The sequence below is a fragment of the Solanum verrucosum genome, unplaced genomic scaffold (assembly GCF_900185275.1).
Source record: "Solanum verrucosum unplaced genomic scaffold, falcon-dt-bn FXZP01000032.1, whole genome shotgun sequence".
NCBI classification, from domain to species: Eukaryota; Viridiplantae; Streptophyta; class Magnoliopsida; order Solanales; family Solanaceae; genus Solanum; species Solanum verrucosum.
In genome coordinates, this window is record NW_026020569.1 from 2413815 (window position 1) to 2434024 (window position 20210).

At 35.9% G+C, this 20210-nt stretch overlaps 3 protein-coding genes and 1 pseudogene across 5 annotated transcripts; 1 reads left to right on the forward strand and 3 right to left on the reverse strand.

The window, feature by feature from the left end:
• Positions 1-285: 285 nt before the first annotated feature.
• On the reverse strand, positions 286-3511 carry LOC125810995 (E2F transcription factor-like E2FE; annotated as a pseudogene).
• Positions 3050-7692, reverse strand: LOC125811063 (E2F transcription factor-like E2FF). Of its 3 annotated transcripts, none has more exons than XM_049490555.1 (11): positions 7461-7692; positions 5936-6006; positions 5768-5820; positions 5610-5687; positions 5480-5536; positions 5247-5316; positions 5027-5094; positions 4914-4956; positions 4734-4795; positions 4235-4640; positions 3050-3687 (listed from the first exon to the last, which is right to left on the reverse strand). In XM_049490555.1, exons 1-11 carry the CDS (start codon positions 7550-7552, stop codon positions 3596-3598), a joined length of 1092 nt encoding a protein of 363 aa, XP_049346512.1. In that variant the 5' UTR covers positions 7553-7692; the 3' UTR covers positions 3050-3595. The 3 variants fall into 3 exon arrangements, with proteins under 3 accessions (XP_049346512.1, XP_049346513.1, XP_049346510.1); XM_049490556.1 differs by having other exon boundaries at positions 3050-3568; positions 4884-4956; XM_049490553.1 differs by having other exon boundaries at positions 4884-4956.
• Positions 7693-8990: 1298 nt separating this feature from the next.
• Positions 8991-12442, reverse strand: LOC125811067 (protein transport protein SEC13 homolog B-like). The gene is made up of 2 exons (XM_049490560.1): positions 12285-12442; positions 8991-10190 (listed from the first exon to the last, which is right to left on the reverse strand). Exon 2 carries the CDS (start codon positions 10156-10158, stop codon positions 9250-9252), a length of 909 nt encoding a protein of 302 aa, XP_049346517.1. The 5' UTR covers positions 10159-10190; positions 12285-12442; the 3' UTR covers positions 8991-9249.
• Positions 12443-14270: 1828 nt separating this feature from the next.
• On the forward strand, positions 14271-19883 carry LOC125811059 (alpha-mannosidase 2). The gene is made up of 4 exons (XM_049490550.1): positions 14271-14973; positions 15298-15447; positions 15777-15809; positions 16798-19883. The coding sequence occupies exons 1-4, from the start codon at positions 14431-14433 to the stop codon at positions 19525-19527; spliced, it is 3456 nt and encodes a 1151-aa protein (XP_049346507.1). The 5' UTR covers positions 14271-14430; the 3' UTR covers positions 19528-19883.
• Positions 19884-20210: the final 327 nt, after the last annotated feature.

Below are 20210 nucleotides of genomic sequence, written 5' to 3' on the forward strand. Positions count from 1 at the left end.
TTTGAGTTAAGTACTCAAAAACTGAAATTGTTTTTCTGCTTATATTTTCTGAGACAAACATATAGTTTAAATACAACACTTATAAGATAACTACACCTAGAAACTAGGACATGATCTACTAACATTACTGGAATGAAAAACTACACTATTACAGAAAAATAACTACTACTAAAAAGAAATAATTACTTGTAACTATTGGATGACCAAGTAGGGATACACATTCCCTCCTCCCTACCACTCTTGGAATGGGTAAAATGAAAGCTATTCAACTTATTTAACTGAAATTTAGAAATTACCCTTATTCTGATACTGAGGGTGATATTTAGATGCAAGATCCTCCCAGTTCTGAATCTGTTTAAAATTTTCTTTACCAGGAACTCCTGATCTAGGCAGGCTTGATGGACCAAAAGGACCAAATACAAAATCCTTTGTACCACGTTTATATATTAAGCTGCATATCTCCTGTTTTTTATCTTACAATTCATCATCTTTTTCAACTTTCAACTTTTATACCTGCCCGTTTGACATTATTGATCAGATGAAGAATCATCCCTGAATCGGTGGGAGTTATATTTGTGATCTCTGCCCCAAATGTTCTCCTTGTTGAATCACCTGATTTAGCAGCTGCAAGGGACCACCTAGGATTTTCTTTCCAGGCTATCCACCTAAATACTGGTTTTCCATTATCTGGGCTACATATCTATTGCAAAGATCAGAAGAAATAATTCTCAACATTTGCAATATCATACAAGCGTCTGGTTTTTGCTGCAACACAGTTTATGAAAAACAAATTTTCTGTCAAATTTTTCATCATAAGTTAAACATAACAACATATTATGAACATGAATTACTCTTCATAGTCATCTGATCGTGGACATCACCAAGGCATTAGCTTGCAAACAACTGACAACTAGTCAGAAAATCTGTATGGCTCCACTTACATCAGAGCGATGGAAAAGCTTTACAAAATTTTGTGCAAGAATCATCATAGACTTCTCCTTCCGGTTGTCTACATAATCAGACCTCAAGTTAGTCTCACTAAATATTGAATAGGGATATATGATATCCAGTAGTTCTTTAGAATATATTAGAATAATGTTCTCTCCACTGGAAAAGAATTCAATTCAAAAACCACAGGTCCACAACCATCACACCTACATAGAAGCACTTACCTATTTTATGTGATCCAGAAGTTTTGCCTTCTGCTTTTTCCTAAAGATCTGAATGATTACAAGCTATGACTTAGTAGAAGAAGGTGCAATCGCTGAGGAAATCTAAGTAACTAATTGAGTGAACTAATGGGAGAATATCCACATTTGAACTATTACAGTCCCACTCCAAATCACTCTATATAGATGGCTCATTGTGGACAAAGAAAGAACATGGTGTACATACATTTGAAAACATTGTGGCAAGTGGAGGAGACAGTGTACAGATCTTTTAGTCCTCCTTTCTACAAAATAAGCAAATAATATTAACTAGACAACTACCTTAAGCAAATCTACAGCTTTAGGAATTGCACTATACCCATTCCATATCTATACTGATTCTTAGCTTTTCGTGACAAAAAGGGAAATAAACTGCCTTACTCATTCATCATATAAAGATTATGAGACGAAGATGAAAAGATAAAGAATTACCCCAACGCTTTCCAAAATATTGACAATATCATAAATGTGCGCCTCTCGACACCCACAACCACAAAGAGATTCTTTGTAATAACATTCAAGAAGATATCTGCATTTTGTGTTGACACGGTTGGGAAGACAATATGAGGACTTGTAGATGAGAAGACAGGGCAAAGACCTAATTGATCTGCAGTATTGTCCAAGCCACTGGTGGAGTCCACACCTTCCCGATCACATACTTCAAGAAACTAAATAGTAAGAAACTTATCAGTTCAGGAAAGTAATGATATATAGATGATATGTTGATTTATAGCGAAAAATCCAGATTTTTTTACTTAAGTTTTTAAGGCATTTCATCAGCTCCTTCCACACATTTCTACCTAACTTTGTAGATGAAGGGGACAAAAACAAAATGGCAAAGAACATACGATCAATATTCAAAATTTTCCAACAAACTGAGACATGATAAAACTCCTACAAAGAGACATAGCCAATTTACAAAAGATTTGCAAAATAGTTTCTTGAAGCTGCTGTGCTAGAAAACCACCGCTGTGTCCCTCCAACATATTAAGGCAGCGAGAAGTCCTAAGTCGCTATGCAAAAGGTGCTCCTTGCATTCTATAAACATGAAGGTTCCGATAGAAAGTGATTCCAAGGAGGTGAGGGACATATTTAGGGCTTCAAGTGGAAGCGAACCACTTGAGGAAGTTGAGACGAAGAAAGAAGAGAGGATCAAGGCCCTTCATTCTCAATCCGAGCATTTTTCTTTGATTGTCCTGATGATATCTATTAAACTTCTCATGGTTTTGTTTAATTCCTCTATCTTATTCATCCTTTAGAACTTAAATAGAGTGTTTGTTTGGTCATCGTCTGGTACTTTTATCGACTCTGTTTCAGAGAGGACTGCATAATTGTACTACCAGCGCTTAAAACCCATGGCGGTGGCGGTGTGCCATCGGTGGATATTGAGAATTTTTATTGACTAGGCTAGAATTCAAAAAGAATCACAGAAAGTCGGAAAAAAAATACTTAATAACTTTTTTTTGTAAAAATAAAAAAATTGTGAGAGTTGGCAGCTGAAACTATTCGAGTAGAAACTTGATCATCAATTTGAAGAAATATATTCATTTAATGAACTCAATTTCTCACAAACTAAAATAGCTAGCAACACTATAAATTTGATCTCCTACTCCAACTTTGAATTATCCACAAGGTGGTTATATTCGTTTATTATGGTATATCCAAAAGGTGGTCATATTCCAAAAAATACGAGCGTGTTAAATTTATGAATGAGCACAAGTCCATATATTATACATCATTTATACATAGGCTTGAGTTTGTCAAACTGTGCGTGTATGATTAAGCTCATTTTAGAGGAATAAGACTCGTCAGATCCAAGCTTAAAATAATAAATATCCGTATCAAACATAAGGTAGGCGACATACTGCATATTTCACTCTTGCACAATGAAATGCAATGATATTTCAATTTCTAATTTACATTCCCACACAGTGAGATGACAAGCAAAGATTTTGAGATGTCTGCATAATATTTACAACACGATTAATTTAGCTCAATAAAATTAAAGTTCAGTTTGGAATTGCTTCAAGAGGTTTGAATAGGAAAAAGGAACCGGAACACAGATAACAACATCAATGGTAGCAGGTATTTGCCATTTAAAAACCTAGTAAGCTCATACGAAGAATTTAAGTACGTAGGAGAGATTGATTGTCTCTCATGGACCTGTGCACGAAACTCATCAGATAAAACTGGGAACTACAATGGCACCAAATATTACTAAAGGGCTTGGATATCACAAACTGATAATAAGCCGCACACTCAACTGATATGTATGCAGGAGATATTCAACCAATTACCGCCATCTCTCAAGTGAGAGTAACAGCATCAGAGATGTCCTTGTTGAATGTGTTTGCTACCATCTGAAATAAAAAAGATCCAAGATGACATTAATGTTCATGTTGTTTGTGCAGCTCGTTGGCAGCTTCAACCTGCCAAGACTCCCATGCCTCAACATAATGAGCAAAAAGCTCATTTGCAGCTGTAACATTTGGCAAATGGAAATATTTCAACCTCTTCATTAATGCAATAATTACATGGGATATAAACATACATTCACATGAACAGAAAAACAATTTTTACTCTAACAGTAGCTGAATTGGGTGCTAGAAATTGGATAAACTGTACTTCCATTCAAGAAATGTAGTCTCATGGGTAACTCTTAAAATGGCAGAAGAGTTAATCAGAGCTGATTCACCTTTTCAAAGGCATGCTATAGCCGATAGACCCTCAGCTCAAAAGAAGTGTAATCAGAGCAGCATGGAAAGGAAATAACGAGCGCAAAAATGTATACAAATATCTTTTTTAATTCTTTTTCTTTTGTTCATGAGGAGTAAGGAGAGGGGAATAGAAACGGGTTCAAATGTGTGATCCTGCCTTAATATGAGAAACCTGTGAAATGAGTAGACTTATGGACCAACATATATGAGAATATAGCCCAAGAAAGGTGCCATCCCCTCCTCCCTACCGCACTTGGAATGGGTAGAATAAAAGGTATTCAACTTATTCAAATGAGATTCAGAAATTACCCTTATTCTGATACTGAGGGTGATATTTAGATGCAAGATCCTCCCAGTTCTGAATCTGTTTCAAATTTTCTTTTCCAGAAATTCCTGATCTAGGCAGACTTGATGGACCAAAAGGACCAAATACAAAATCCTTTGTACCACGTTCATTAAGCTGTTCTGCTGATATCTCCTGCTTTTTATCTTTTAATTCATCATCTTTTGCAACTTTCAACCTTTTTAGCCCATTTGACATTAGATCAGATGAAGAGTCATCCCTGTATCGTTTGGGAGTTATGTTTGTGATCTCTGCCCCAAAAGTTCTCCTTGTTGAATCATCTGATTTAGCAGCTGCAAGGGACCCACTCCTCGGATTTTCGTTCCAGGCAATCCACCTAAACACTGGTTTTCCATTATCTGGGCTGCGTATCTACATATGTATTGCAAAGATCAGAAGAAATAATTCTCTACGTCATTATTTTGAGAATACGCAGTTACTGATCATTCAAACTATATGACCAACCTTCTCAATGAGATTCAAAGACACAAAAACATTTGCAATATCATACAAGCGTCTGGTCTTTGCTGCAACATATTTATGAAAGATAACAAGCTTTCTGTCAAATTTTCCATCATAAGTTAAACATAACAACATATTATGAACATGAATTACTCTTCATAGCCATCGGATCGTGGACATCACCAAGCAAAGTTGATGCAGCCTTGTCAAGAGATATCAAGTCAACCTACAGAAGATAAGGCATTAGCTTGCAAACAGTTGACAACTAGTCAGAAAATCTGTATGGCTCCACTTACATCAGAACAGTGGAAAAGCTTTACAAAATTTTGTGCAAGAATCATCAAAGACTTCTCCTTCCGGTTGTCTACATAATCAGACCTCAAGTTAGTCTCACTAAATATTGAATGTGATATATGATATCCAGCAGTTCTTTAGAATATCAGAATAATGTTCCTTCCACTGGGAAAAAAATCAATTAAAAAACCACAACCATCACACCTACAGAGAAGAACTTACCAATTTTATTTGATCCAGCAGTCTTGCCTTCTCCTTTTTCCTTAACATCTGAATTGTTACAAGCTATGACCTAGTAGAAGAAGGTGCAATCGCAGAGCAAACCAAAGTAACTAATTGAGTGAACTAATGGGAGAATATCCACATTTGAACTATTACAGTCCCACTCCAAATCACCCTATATAGATGGCTCATTGTGGTGAAGGGTGGACAAATAAAGAACATGGTGTACATACATTTGAAACATTGTGGCAAGTGGAGGAGACAGTGGACAGATCTTTTAGTCCTTCTTTCTACAAAATAAGCAAATAATATCAAATTCCCAGGACATGTCCATATGAGACAAGGAAAATGCATATCAACTACCTTAAGCAAATCTACAGCTTTAGAAATTGCACTATACCCATTCCATCTATACTGATTCTTAGCTTTTCTTGACAAAACCTGAAATAAACTGCCTTAGTCATTCACAATCATATAAAGATTATGAGAGGAAGATCCAAAGATGAAAGATAAAGAATTACCCCAACGCTTTCCAAAATATTGACAATATCATAAATGCGACGCCTCTCGACACCTACAACCACAAAGAGATTCTGTGTGATAATATTCAAGAAGAAATCTGCTTATTGGTGTTGATACGGTTGGGAAGACAAAATGAGGACTTGTAGATGAGAAGACAGAGCAAAGACCTAATTGATCTGCAGCATTGTCCAAACCAATGGTGGAGTCCTCACCTTCCCGATCACATAGCTTCAAGAAACTGAATGGTACAAAATTTATCAGGTCAAGAAAGTAATGATAGAGATGATATGTTGATTTATAGTGAAAAAAATACAGATTTTTTACTTAGGTTTTTAAGTTGTATAAGGCACATCATCAGCTTCCTCCACACATTTCTATCTAATTTTGTAGAAGAAGGAAGCAAAAAAAATGACAAAGAACATACAATCAATATACCAGATAAAAAATCTCACCTTCAACAATTAATTTTCAAAATTTTCCAACGAGCTGAGACATGATTAAACTCCTACAAAGAGACATGTTCAATTTACTAAACATTTGCAAAATAGTTTCTCAGAGCTGCTGAGCTAGAAACCACCGCTGTGTCCCTCCAACATATTAAATCAGAGAGAAATCCCTAAGTCACTATGAGAAAGGTCTTCCTTGCATTCTATAAACATGAAGGTTACGATAGAAAGTGACTCCAAGGAGGTTATGGACATATTTATGGCTTCAAGTTGAAGAGAACCACTTGAGGAAGCTCACAAAGAGAGGAGACGAAGAAAGAAGAGAAAAAGAAGAGAGGATCAAACCCTTCACTCCAAGCATTTTTCTTTGATTGTCGTGATGATATCTATTAAACTTCTATTGGTTTTGTTTAATTCCTTATAAGAGTTTTTTGAGTTAGGAGTACGCGAAACCAATGTCTATGGTTTGAATTTGTTCAATTGAATTCAATCTAACTATGAGCATTCATACTCTTGACTCTAAAACGTGCCTGCTTAGCAGGGCAGATCCATGGAGGGAGTATATATGTATAGGGGCGGAGATTTTACCATGTGTGCACTCAAAGGGTAGCGGCTGCAGGTTTCCCTTGCCATCCAAAAAAATGATTCTTCAATGGTGTAAAATTATATGTATTAAAAGAAGGGTAATTTTGGAAGAATAAGATCAATTCCTTCTTAAAATCCTAAAACATGGAAGAATAAGATCAATTCCTTTTTGAAATCCTAAAGCACCACTTATTTGGAAACAAAATAAAAAGGCTAAAACACCGCTTATTTTGGAACGGAGGGAGTATAAATGTATAAAGTTTCAAGAGTACTATGTATATTCACTAAATATTTATTAATACCTAACTGTGAACTCAATTAATATCATATATCAACTTGAAACTGCTATAGAAACCCATAAATTCAAATCTTGGATCTGTTTGTGCTTCTTAAGGATTTTTCTTTAGTTTCCATATATAATTTATTTAATTCCTCACCCTTAATCAGAATCTTAAAGTCAAAATAAGTTCAAAACCCTAAAATTCCTCGAGCATCAACATTCTCTCATCAATCAATCACTTACACTAACACGACTAGTATACTTACTACGTATTTCACATAAACATCTCGTTCTAAGATTGAATTGTGGCGTAGATACACTTACCACCTATGAATCTCAGGCATAAAACACAAATGCAAAAGAAAAGAAGAGAGAGATTACTTGGAGCAAAGAAGACCGAGCGATTTGTCCTTGCGGCTGTAAATGCTAGGGTTTTTCCATTGAGAATCTTCAGTATGGAGTGACGATGACATTGCTAGGTTTCTGTGTTATCGAAAGTTGAAAGCGATCGGAGAAGAACCCTACGGAAAATTCGAGATAAACCGCTGAAGCTTTGAAGAAAGAGAGAGGGAAATAGATGAAATTGGCGGGCACCATGAAATTACATTTAACTCGTTCTTCATTTTATTCCCCAAATTTAACTATTCACTTTTCCCGAATAATTTTTTACTACTCCCTCCATCCAATTTATTTGTCCATATACTCAAAGTAGATTTAAAAGATTAATGTACCACTTAATTCATCATTTGAAAGAAAAAATTATATTTTATAACTTGATTGTAAAGTTTTCAAATCTAATTTGGATTTGTATTTCAAACTCAATAAAGTATTTTAAAGTGAGTTTTTCTTTCTTTTTTCATAAATTTAAAATAAGGTGAAAAAGTATTTAAAATCTATGATTCAAACGTCTAGTTTTAATTTGAAATTAATATTTATTTATAAAATATGTACAAAAATTTCAATTTAAATTTCAAATTATAAATTCTTCGAAAGGTAGGATTTAAATTTTTTTAAAATGTAAAACTTGACTCGTATATTTATACTTTTTATAAAAAGAATCCATAATTTAAATTTAAAAAAAAAAAAAAAAAAAAATATCACACTCGACATGAATTGTAACACGTAAGAGGATTATATCAAAAAAGCTACTTTATCACTATTGTTAATTTATTGATTCAATGGATCTAAAAAAGTATTAGTATTTAAAAATGTAAAAGCCTGCTAATTGAAAATATTTATTTATGAATGAACATGGGATATGTGAGTAATTAATCTAGGACATTTCAATACCTAATTTATGAATCATGATTTTCTCATTTGATAAGATAGTATAAAAGCTGGGAAATTCTAATAGTTTTCACAACCTCTATTTTCTTCTTGTTTATGAGGAGGAAATCAAATCACATGTGCAAACAAAATTTCAACTTCAAATCATTTCCAAACGGACCATCAGCTACTCTACTTCTAAGTGTCAATCACAATAACAAAAATGGTGGAATAACTAATTTAACTACTTAATACCTTCAACCCAATATGCAATTGTTATTCCTTATACCTCACACCAAACAAGCCCTAATAGACAAAAATTCTCATAACAAGCGAGATTGTTATATAGAGAGGTTTTGACTATATTAACATTTCTTTTAAATATTATTATAAAAAAGAAGAAGTTTGCATTTAATATCAACAGTCACCTTAATAGAGAAGTTTATTTATCAATATGAGTTGAGTCTAGCCTATCATTTTTATCTAAATTCAAGCTGAAGCAGGTAAAAATATGTTATATGAATAGATAAAATCTACTCGGTTCAAAAAAATTCGATGGCTATAAATTTCATATATTTCCCTAACAATATAAATTCTGGGGAGAGGGAAATGACAATTCCATGGCATAGTCAAAAAGTGGTCATATAATAAAACCTGACACATTTAATCACCAAGTATATTCAAAATTCAACATAAAAAGGCATGCACAAAACAGGCAGAAAGAAAAAGGTCTATAGCTTAACTGAAATTGAATGCATACTGAGTAAAAGGAGAAGAATCAAATCGAAGTAAACAGTCCTTAAGTAAAGGGCTAACTCTCACTCAGGCCTCAGCTAGGAAATAGGTCTGAATGGTAGAAAGAGAACACAAAAACTTGAATTCTATTACTTCCCAAGGTCCAGCTCTATTGGTCAACAGTGGAGGCTTGTTGCCACTCCCCATCAACAGCTTCTTTCCACAAAGTGACATTGTTATCCCCAGCTGCAACTGCCAACAAGTTTCCGGTAAGAGACCATGAGACTCTCCAAACAGGAGATTTGAAGTCTTTAAGAACCTTGCCCTCCCACTGATCTCCCTCCTTTCCCACAGTCCATATGACAACCGTACCATCCTCTGAAGCACTAGCAATTGTTGACTTTGGAAGTCCCAAGTTTGGTGCCCAAGCTACATCTCTCACCCAGTTAGTGTGCATCTGAAGTGCAGGGAAGCAATCCATCTTCCAAACACCATTATACAACTTCCAAACCTTAACAGTGTTATCACATCCACCAGATGCCAGCTTTTGAACAGGTTCAAGCACACCTGCACCAACTAAAGCACCAGGAGCCATTGATGGCGCCCATGAAACTGATGTTACCCCAACTGGATGAGCTTGGTCTATTCTCGTAGTGTCCCAACCACCATCTGACCTGGCGGTGTGCACTGAAATATTACCATCAGAAGAACCACAAGCCAAGCAAAGCCCAAGTTCATGAGGAGCCCAGGAGATGGAATTAACCGATGATTTGTGCTCGCTAAAAACATGAGCTTGTGTCCACTCATTCTGATTGCCTTCCTTCCAGATTATTACCTTACCATCATAGGAACAGGACGCAAGGATTGAGCCAAATTTGGGGTGAGCCCAGGCAGCCTGCCAAACAGGGCCGGTATGACCACTCAAAGTAGCAAGGTGTTGCGAAGCAGCATTGTTGCTCACACCAGTAATTTTTATGGTGGTATCAGAAGATGCTGTAGCCACACGTTTTCCATAATAGTCCATAGTAACATCGTGAACTGTGTCATTGTGACCAGTTTCAATCTTCTGGGCTGGCATTTTCTGCTGCCGCTACTGATATCTCACAGCTCCTGCATTTATGCTTAGATCCAATGTTAGTATAGATGTCAGTTAAAAAGATAAAACATTGAAGAGGTTACTCTTCCCCACCCCCTATTTGGTTAGAAAAGAAGACAGCCTCTTCATCCAAAATCTGTTAAAAAGCCTAAGAACAGAAATGCAACTCAAACAACTACACAAACTAAAAAAATATACATAAATCGTAAATAAGCCAAAGTAATAACATAAGAGCCTTCAGGTGAATTAATCTTTACAAATACAATTTTTTTAGAGAAAATATTACTATGAGCTTTCTCGTGTCATGTTATGAGCTTGTTCGTTTTAATACACCAGAGAGAAAGATAAAGTAGAAACCTTCCTTTATCATAAATGCAGGCAGAGTGAAAAAAAGAAAAATGGTTTATTGCTGAACATGTTATATTTGCAGAAGGGGAAGGGGATTATATAGGTGAAAAGTCACTAAAAGGCAATAGCAGTTGATTTGAGGAGGCAGAAAATCTAACACAAAACGGATTAGCTAACATATAACTCATATTAGGCATTGAATTGATCCAATATATCTATACATGATAGGGATGATTATTTCGGGAAAAGAATGCAGCTTAATTCATAAACCCTTTTAAGATGGTCAAAAGAGATTGTTAAGGCAACAAAGTACACACCAAAGTACTTGATAAACTAGAACAAACTAATGAGTAAATAGTCTATGGGCCCAAAAGTGCAAATCCAAATCCTCTCCTCTACCCCAGTATTCTACTTGTTGCTCTCACCAATAATAAGTTAAGCTGCCCAGATCAGGATTCCTAGTTTTAGTAACAAATATTAGAGTTGGCTTCTGCACTCCTTTTAACGTAATACTCACAAGTGTTCCAATGTCCTTGCACTGCAGACTAGACTGCTATTAACTGCAAAGGTACTCCATTGATATTACAATACTAAGATGACCATCAATTCAATCAAAGATAATGTTATCGTGAATTATCAGCTAAATTCATCAGGATACTCCTGAATATAATATAACTATGTTTTCCAATAAGAAATTCTCCTGAAGTGACTACTTTACAGAATGGATAACCATGATACATTTTTCTAGAGAGGACTTCCAATCAAGGTTTGTATATTATTATATAAGCATGAGTCATGAAATAAGAAAGTGTTTTCATAGATATAAATAGCAGATTATAGAAGAATTCCTTCATGGCACATAACTAGACTTCAAATCTACCTATGCTTTCATCAATTGTAGAAAACTAAAAAGATACATTTTTATCTGTTCTGCTAGATCTCTTTGGGTAGTATTTCAATAGCTTCCCACACTAAGCCTAGAGAAGAAATAGATTCTCTTGTTTGTGGACAGTAATATGGCAGAGAAATTGATCCTATTGGTAACATTTAAAGAAAACCCTTTTTGCAGAAGATGCAAAATTCAAACAAGTTATAAGCTTCCACATTTATTCCCTTATAAATGCTCAAGTCCTCAGCAAAAATAATTGCTACATGAGCATCTCATCTTACAGAACTTACTAGACCCATACTATATAGTTTACGACATAGACAAAGATACCACAAAGATACATAAACAGTCAATCAATTAACACAAAGATACCATAAACCACTCAATAAGATGTGTCTACCTCAGAATTCTTTACTCCTAACACACGAGGTTCTAAGACACAGTTTAACCCCAGTTAAGAACTGTTTGCACTATTGCCTCGTCAAAAGCAACAATCTTTCATCTTCTATTTCCTACTTCTATTCATTTCTCCGGCATACCTTAATATAATATTGAATCGAAACTGATCCGATTCTAAGCAGTTTTCCCCCAATTCAGATTAGGATTTCCGGATAATAACCACCAATTCGCGGATCGCCGAAAATCAGACATATAAAACAGAACGGTATAGCTAAAAACGATATATATGGGGAAAATTACGTCCATTGAGGATATCAAAACAAATCAAAAAGATACATGTCTAACTAGATCTGGGATTTCTGCGTGAATCTTAAACCGGGTCGACCCAAACCGAATAAAGCGAATGCAAAAATAATGCTCAAATACAGATCTCAATTGTAAGCAAATGAAGGGTAAAAAGGGATTGTTTTACCTGTAAAAGAAAAATTCTGGATGCAAACACGATAGAGAGGAGAATGGCTTGTTCGCGTCGAAGCTGGAGAGAGAGAGGGGATGATATTTAAGTGGTTTTTACTGGTAAAATGCCTTTTAAATTAAATCAACATTTTATGCACATCCCTACTATACATTCTTTAAAGTTTATTTATTAATCCAAATTTTTTTTCTTTCTTTTTTTTGGTGTGTGCATTAGAAGTATTAAGACAAATAGTCTCATTATATAATTTGTATAAAATAGTACTATGATTTTTGGTTGAAGAGATATAACTTTATATGATTAATACTAATGCGATATTTGGTTAAACCTATGAGAAGAAATAGTAATTCCATATAATTCATGGGTAGTATATATAGTTAACGAAATAACTAATATCTTCTCTTCTTCTTTTTTACACATTTTAATAACTACTATTGAAATAACAAATATCTTCTTCTTCTTTTTTAACACTTTTTATAACTAATGAAATATGCATATACACACACTTCGTTTGGATGGTACTACTTTTATTTTTTGGATAAAACTTACGCTCTTATACAATAGCTCGCAAATCACATATGAGAGGTAATTCGCTTTAGACACGAGCCTTGCAATAACTCGCATATCACATAGGAGAGGCAATCCACACTAGGCAAATCCGGTATGACGAGCTTACAATAGCTCGCAAATCACATAGGAGAGGCAACCCGCACTGGGCAAGTCCGGTGTGACGGGCTTGATCCAAAAGGCACACCCCTTGCTTTGTTGGCGAGGGGTTTCAAACTTGAGACCTCCAACATGGAAGTCTCAAGCCCAAACCACTAGGCCACTCCAAAAAGGTGGTTGTTTCGTATTGTTTCATAATATGTTGTATTGTATTGTTTTGATGAACAAAATGTTTAAATAGATTGTATCGTTCTCCGTCGTTATATTGTTAAGTGTTCATAATTTGAATGATAAACTTGTAAGAAAAGTAAGGTACGAGGTAGAGTTGCTATGAAAATGTTGGATAAAAGATGAAATATGATTATTAAATAATAAATAAAGACAAAATGAGGAAAACATATTAAGGTAACGATGCGATTACGCCAATTCGATTGTGTTATGGATCTTTTCGTCGTTATCTAACGATGGATTTAAACGACACGATACAATATAATTTAAGTAACGACCAAAACAAACATTATATTTAAACTAGCAATACATGACAATACAACAGGTAACAACCATCCAAACAAGGTGTAATGTAACATTGTTTTTATATTGATATATCAGATTTTATTATTTTAATAAATACAATATTATTGATTTTGTAAAATAGTAACAAACATTAAAACCATTTATTTTTAGTAACGACGATAGGGGTGTCAAATGGGCGGGTTGAATTGGAATTGGAGATATTAAAATGGGTTGAAATTAAAATCGGGTTGGGTTTTGACCCGTCCAAATTTACTTTGGGCTCAAATGGATTGGGTTCAAATGGCTAAAAAATGGGTCGGGTCTTGACCCGTCCAATTTGGCTCGACTAATCTCAATAATTTTAACATAGTGATAACTAACTTTTATAATCACAATTCAAATTTCAGCTCAAGTTTTTTTTTTTTAAAGTAACAAATGCATAGATAAAATCCTAAAATATGTTAAATAAATAATAATTTATACCTTTAATATAAGAACATATCTTAGTAAAGAGTTTTAAAATGGGTTTTGGAGATTGAATTGGGCTCAATTGAAGATTCTCTTAAAATGGGTTGAGATTGAACCAAATTCAAATTATCTTGAGCCCAACCCTTAAAATTATGGACGGGTTACATAAGTTTGGGTTCATTTTTGACACCCCTAAACGACGACATATAAATATAAATAAAATAAATATTCATATTATGAAATTATCTATTTTTACTAAGGACAACGTATAAATAAAAATGGAAATAATATTAATTATCCAAACATAGCAGCGTAGCTGAATTGAGATTAGTAGGTGATTATTGTGAATTGAGAAAATATCAAAGTTCTGCCTAATTTTAGGTGTAAAAGTACAAGTCTTCCTTTTCATCACATTGGACTCAGTACTTCAGATACAGTTCCGATCACTCAATTTCAGCAGATCTGACTCCTCCACCGCTCATCACCGCCCTTTCACATGGCCTTTTCCTCCCGCCGCGGCGGAACTGGGTGGGCCCATTCACTCCTCCCCACCAGCAAATCATCTTCCCGACAACCTCGTAAATCCCGCAGACGTACTGCCCTCAGAGACTTCTTCCTTTCAAATTTCTTCACCATAGGCCTCTCTTTCTCACTCTTCATCTTCATTCTCATCGTCTACAGCTATGGAGTCCCTAAACCCCTTCTCTCATCCCATTTCCGGGCTGCCCGAACCCGATTCCATCGACTCAGGAAGCCCACTTACCGGAAATCTCCTGGTAGCGACGCTGTGTCAGGTGCGGTTGTTGATATCACCACAAAGGACTTGTACGATAAGATTCAGTTTCGGGATGAAGATGGTGGAGCTTGGAAGCAGGGTTGGAACGTGAACTACAAAGGCAATGAATGGGATTCCGAGAAGTTGAAAATAATTGTTGTTCCACATTCACATAATGATCCTGGTTGGAAGCTTACGGTTGAGGAGTATTATGATAGGCAGTCCAAGCACATCCTAGATACCCTTGTTGAAACACTTCCAAAGGTAATTTCAGTGTCAAGTTTAGTTGAGTTTCATCATGTGATAAATTTAGATTGTTTGGATTGAACTACCATTTTTTAATTTGATCTGATCGTTTTAATTGATCTTGATTTAGGTATGAGCTTAGACAATGCTAATTTTCGAGAACCCCTTTATTGATTATTGGAATGAAACTGGGAAAAATGGAGCAGAATGAGTATTGACATTAATATAACAGGCCTCTAGTTTGAGATTGAGGCGTATTAGTAGTGGTAGTTGTTGTCATTGCTTAATATGGATGTTAAATTTCTGAATAACTTGTTGATTGTTGAATTCTGTTCCTTTTAGGATTCCCGGAGGAAATTTATATGGGAAGAGATGTCCTATCTGGAGAGATGGTGGAGGGATGCAACCAATGAAAAGAAAGAGACATTTACCAATCTAGTGAGGAATGGGCAGCTAGAAATTGTTGGAGGTGGTTGGGTGATGAATGATGAGGTAAACCTCCATTAATGTTATACAACATTGAAACAATAGAAAATGCGGATTAAAGAAAAATTCTGGTGTGTTTAAATTTGACAGCTTATTATGAGGGAGTCATGATTCTTCCTATAATTGAAGTCGCAAATAGCTTTTTCGTTGCATAAATTTGGATCAAATATTTAAAAGGAAATGGCATAATTATAAGAAAAATATGTTGAAATACAGAAATTTGGATAATTGTAATTGCTTTTGAAGGATTCAAATTTGTTCTGAATAAATGGAGCTTTGGCAATTTTATGCCATAATGGTTGACTTACGGCCTTTCAATTTTCCTTTTTCTGCAGGCTAATTCACATTACTTTGCAATTATTGAACAGGTAAACAAGAAATTTTCTGTTATTATTCACTGCCTTGGTATCTTTACATATTTGCAATATCATGTAGTAAGAATTGTATCTATAAATGAAAAAACAGAGATTATTTTCTCCATTTGGTTGTAATATAGGATGTCTAAGGTCTTCTTGCTTATGATTTGTAATTTACAACAGATTAGAATACTAGTGTCTGAAATCGAGACTGATATTTCTCTAATTTAGAGTAGTGCTATGGTGATTTTGTCACTCTAAATATTATGCTAGAATTTTTCTCAACACTGTTGTGGTATGGATGCTTATTGCTGGAATACTTGACATGTAATTATTACTCATTAGATGTATACTGAAAGGAATAGTGTGAAGATGCTATATTTTAGACTCTGGTAGATAATAGCTCATTTTGAGAAAATTAATGAGATATCGAAATTCTCATAGAGGCTAGAATTGGATATGAACTGGTAGGTTTTACTTTACATACAAGAACAACGACAACAACATACCCAGTGTAAAATTGATATATTTTACTTTATCTATTTATCAAAAAGGGTACCTCTTACATATGAAACAGTCACATCCTTTTCTCTAAAAATATGTTATAGGAAATTTCCTAGAATCATTAATCATTGGATTAATCAATGGGGTATCAATTATTACAGGCAACTTAATTCGTCTGGTATATGGTATTTCGTGTCATGACAGTTTCAGTTTCATATTTGTAGGTTTTATGTCGTTTGACTAACAATCAAGAAAAGATTTGTTGTTTGACTCTAGTTAGTCGCTTGATTGTTGCTAATTTATTTGCCAATCTAACTTGATTTGGATCAACTTTTTTATTGAATTGGAGATGAAGTGGTTTTTCTACCTTGTTTTGCATTTTTTGGTGGTCATTCTGTTTTCTTCTCAATTCATATTGGTCTCATATTCATTTGCTTCTCATTTCATTTTGTACTATTCACTAATCTAGATCTCGATTTTTTGCATTTATGCTCAGATTACAGAAGGAAATATGTGGTTGAATGAGACTATAGGTGTAATTCCTAAAAATTCTTGGGCCATTGATCCCTTCGGCTATTCACCAACTATGGCATATCTTTTGCGGCGTATGGGTTTCGAGAACATGCTAATACAGAGAACTCATTATGAGTTGAAGAAGGAACTGGCTTTAAACCAGAATTTGGAATATGTGTGGCGACAGAGCTGGGATGCCGAAGAAAGAACTGATATTTTTGTCCATATGATGCCATTTTATTCCTATGATGTTCCACATACTTGTGGACCTGAGCCTGCAATTTGTTGTCAGTTTGACTTTGCTCGAATGTATGGGTTTCCTTATGAACGATGTCCTTGGGGAGAGCATCCTGAGGAGACCACCCAGGAAAATGTGAAGGAAAAAGCACTTAAACTTTTGGATCAGTATAGAAAGAAATCAACACTATATCGAACAAATACACTTCTTGTTCCTCTAGGTGATGATTTCCGTTTTGTCAGTGTTGATGAAGCAGAAGCTCAGTTTCGGAATTACCAAATGCTGTTTGATTATATCAATTCCAACCCTGGCTTGAATGCAGAGGCTAATTTTGGTACTTTAGATGATTATTTCCGAACACTACGTGATGAGGCTGACAGAGTAAACTATTCTCGTCCACATGAGATTGGATCTGGTGAGATTGGGGGGTTTCCTTCTCTGTCAGGTGATTTCTTCACTTACGCTGACAGGCAACAGGATTACTGGAGTGGCTATTATGTCTCCAGGCCTTTCTTCAAGGCAGTTGATCGTGTTTTGGAGCATAACCTTCGCAGTGCCGAAATGTTGATGGCTTTCCTATTAGGTTACTGCCAGAGAATACAGTGTGAAAAATTGCCTACTGGATTTTCCTACAAATTGACCGCAGCGAGAAGGAACTTGGCACTTTTTCAGCATCATGATGGGGTCACTGGTACTGCCAAAGACCATGTGGTGCAGGACTATGGAACACGGATGCACTTGGCTCTGCAAGACCTTCAAATTTTTATGTCCAAGGCTATTGAGGTGTTACTAGGGATCCGCCATGAGAAAAATGACCAACCTCCTTCTCAGTTTGAACCAGCACAGTCGAGATCTAAATATGATGCCCAACCAGTGGTTAAAGCCATCAGCGCTCGTGAAGGAACTGTTCAGACAGTGGTCCTTTTCAATCCATCAGAGCAGACAAGAAATGAAGTTGTCATGGTCACTGTTGAGAGGCCGGATGTAACAATCTTGGACTCAAACTGGACATGTATTAAAAGCCAGATATCTCCAGAGTTGTCACATGATAAGAGAAGTACTTTATCTAAAAGACATCGTGTGTACTGGAAAGCTTCAGTACCTGCCATGGGATTGCAAACATATTATGTTGCGAATGGATTTGCTGGATGTGAGAAGGCAATACCTGCACAACTTAGAATATCAGTGTCTTCTGGAAATATCTCCTGCCCATCACCATACACTTGCTCAAAGTTTGAGAGCAATGAAGCAGCAATCCAGAATGAACATCTGACACTCACCTTTAGTACCAAGTTTAGTTTGTTGCAGAAAGTAAGCCATAGTGATGGTAGACAAAATGTTATTGATGAAGAAATTGATATGTACTCTAGCACAGGTGGAGCCTACCTGTTCAAACCGGAGGGTGAGGCTAAGCCAATCATACAAGCTGGTGGGATTATGGTTATCTCGGAGGGCCATTTGGTACAGGAGGTCTATTCTTACCCAATGACAGCATGGGACAAGTCTCCAATTTCCCATAGCACCCGTATATATAACGGTCACAATACCATACAGGAACACATTATTGAGAAGGAGTATCATGTTGAGCTTCTTGGTCATGAACTCAATGACAGGGAATTGATAGTTAGGTACAAGACTGATATTGAAAACAAAAGGATTTTCTATTCTGATCTAAATGGATTCCAGATGAGCCGTAGAGAATCCTATGATAAGATCCCTACACAGGGCAACTATTATCCAATACCTTCCCTTGCATTTATGCAAGGACCGCATGGAAACCGCTTCTCTGTCCACACTAGGCAGTCTTTGGGTGTTGCAAGTCTCAAGGATGGATGGTTAGAGATAATGCTTGACAGGAGATTGGTAAGGGATGATGGACGTGGTCTAGGCCAAGGAGTGATGGATAACCGTGCAATGAATGTTGTTTTCCATATCCTTGTGGAGTCTAATGTTACAGAAGCAAACCAAACTACAGGTCCTCATCCTCTAAATCCGTCTCTTCTATCGCATTTGGTTGGTGCCCACCTAAACTATCCTCTTCATGTATTCATTGCCAAGAAATCTGAGGAAATCTCTGTACAGCCACCCCCTAGGTCCTTTTCTCCCCTGGCAGCTTCTTTACCATGTGACTTGCATATTGTCAACTTCAAGGTTCCTCGTCCTCTCAAGTATACTCAACAACAACTTGAAGAGCCTAGGTTTGCCCTAGTCTTTCAGAGACGACACTGGGATTCTTCTTTCTGTAGAAAGGCCAGGTCAGAATGTTCAAGTGTAGCTGATGTGCCCGTTAATCTGTTTTACATGTTCAAGAATCTGGCTGTGTTGAATGCAAAGGCTACTTCTTTAAATCTTTTGCATGATGACATAGAGATACTTGGCTATGGCGACCATTTTGGAGATGGAGCTCATGATGGGCATGTCCTCATTTCACCCATGGAGATACAGGCTTACAAGTTGGAACTAAGGCCCCACTAGTGAAGGTATAGATCACGTGTATATTCTTTTCCCAACTGAAAGCTGAATTAGGGTGTGCTAGTTCAAGGACCACCACTGCAACTCTGTTTTCGACATCACAACTTCAAGATCTACTGTATTTTGGAGAGATGAAGGTAGAAATTCTCACAGTTGCGGTTTGCCTAGAGGGTTTTTGACATTGTCAGTTGAGGCTTGAGGGCTTGAGAATTGTTCCTGCTGTAACACAGCTACTTCAGAACACTTCCAGAGAAGAACGTTATGTTATTGAAACTGCGGGTGCTAACAGAAGATCTCATCTTATATGAAGGAGAACTGCTTTGCACATGGTTCTCTTCCAAGAAGATGTTAAAGTAGGCGGGATTAGAATGCTTAGGTAATTTTATAGGGCATAAGTTAAGGTTGTTATTAGAATATAGTAGTACTACATGTCTTTGATATTAAGCTAATGATGACATTGCTCGACAGATTGTATGCAAATGATGAGTCTTTTTGAAACATTTGTTTTTGAAAAAAAAAAAAAAGATTTCCTCGGAAAGTAACTTGCTGTAGCTGGGATGGAAAGTATTGTGTTTCTCATTACGTCTTGCTTTCATAAACTTGATGCGCTAATATTCCAATTCCTCCGAATAGCAGTAGAAGGGTTCAAACATAAAGACATCAAACTTCTTAGGCAAGTGTCTGAC

Excerpts from the sequence above, each read along its gene's own strand:
- LOC125811063 (XM_049490553.1), bottom strand. The coding sequence starts at position 7,552 with ATGTCATCGTCACTCCATACTGAAGATTCTCAATGGAAAAACCCTAGC. Across the intron at positions 5,688-5,767 it reads ATATTTTGGAAAGCGTTGGG|GTTTTGTCAAGAAAAGCTAA; the intron begins GTAATTCTTTAT and ends AGTTTATTTCAG. Across the intron at positions 4,641-4,733 it reads CTTTGAATCTCATTGAGAAG|ATACGCAGCCCAGATAATGG; the intron begins GTTGGTCATATA and ends ATACATATGTAG.
- LOC125811067 (XM_049490560.1), bottom strand. The coding sequence starts at position 10,158 with ATGCCAGCCCAGAAGATTGAAACTGGTCACAATGACACAGTTCACGAT.
- LOC125811059 (XM_049490550.1), top strand. The coding sequence starts at position 14,431 with ATGGCCTTTTCCTCCCGCCGCGGCGGAACTGGGTGGGCCCATTCACTC. Across the intron at positions 14,974-15,297 it reads TTGTTGAAACACTTCCAAAG|GATTCCCGGAGGAAATTTAT; the intron begins GTAATTTCAGTG and ends TGTTCCTTTTAG. Across the intron at positions 15,448-15,776 it reads GTTGGGTGATGAATGATGAG|GCTAATTCACATTACTTTGC; the intron begins GTAAACCTCCAT and ends CTTTTTCTGCAG.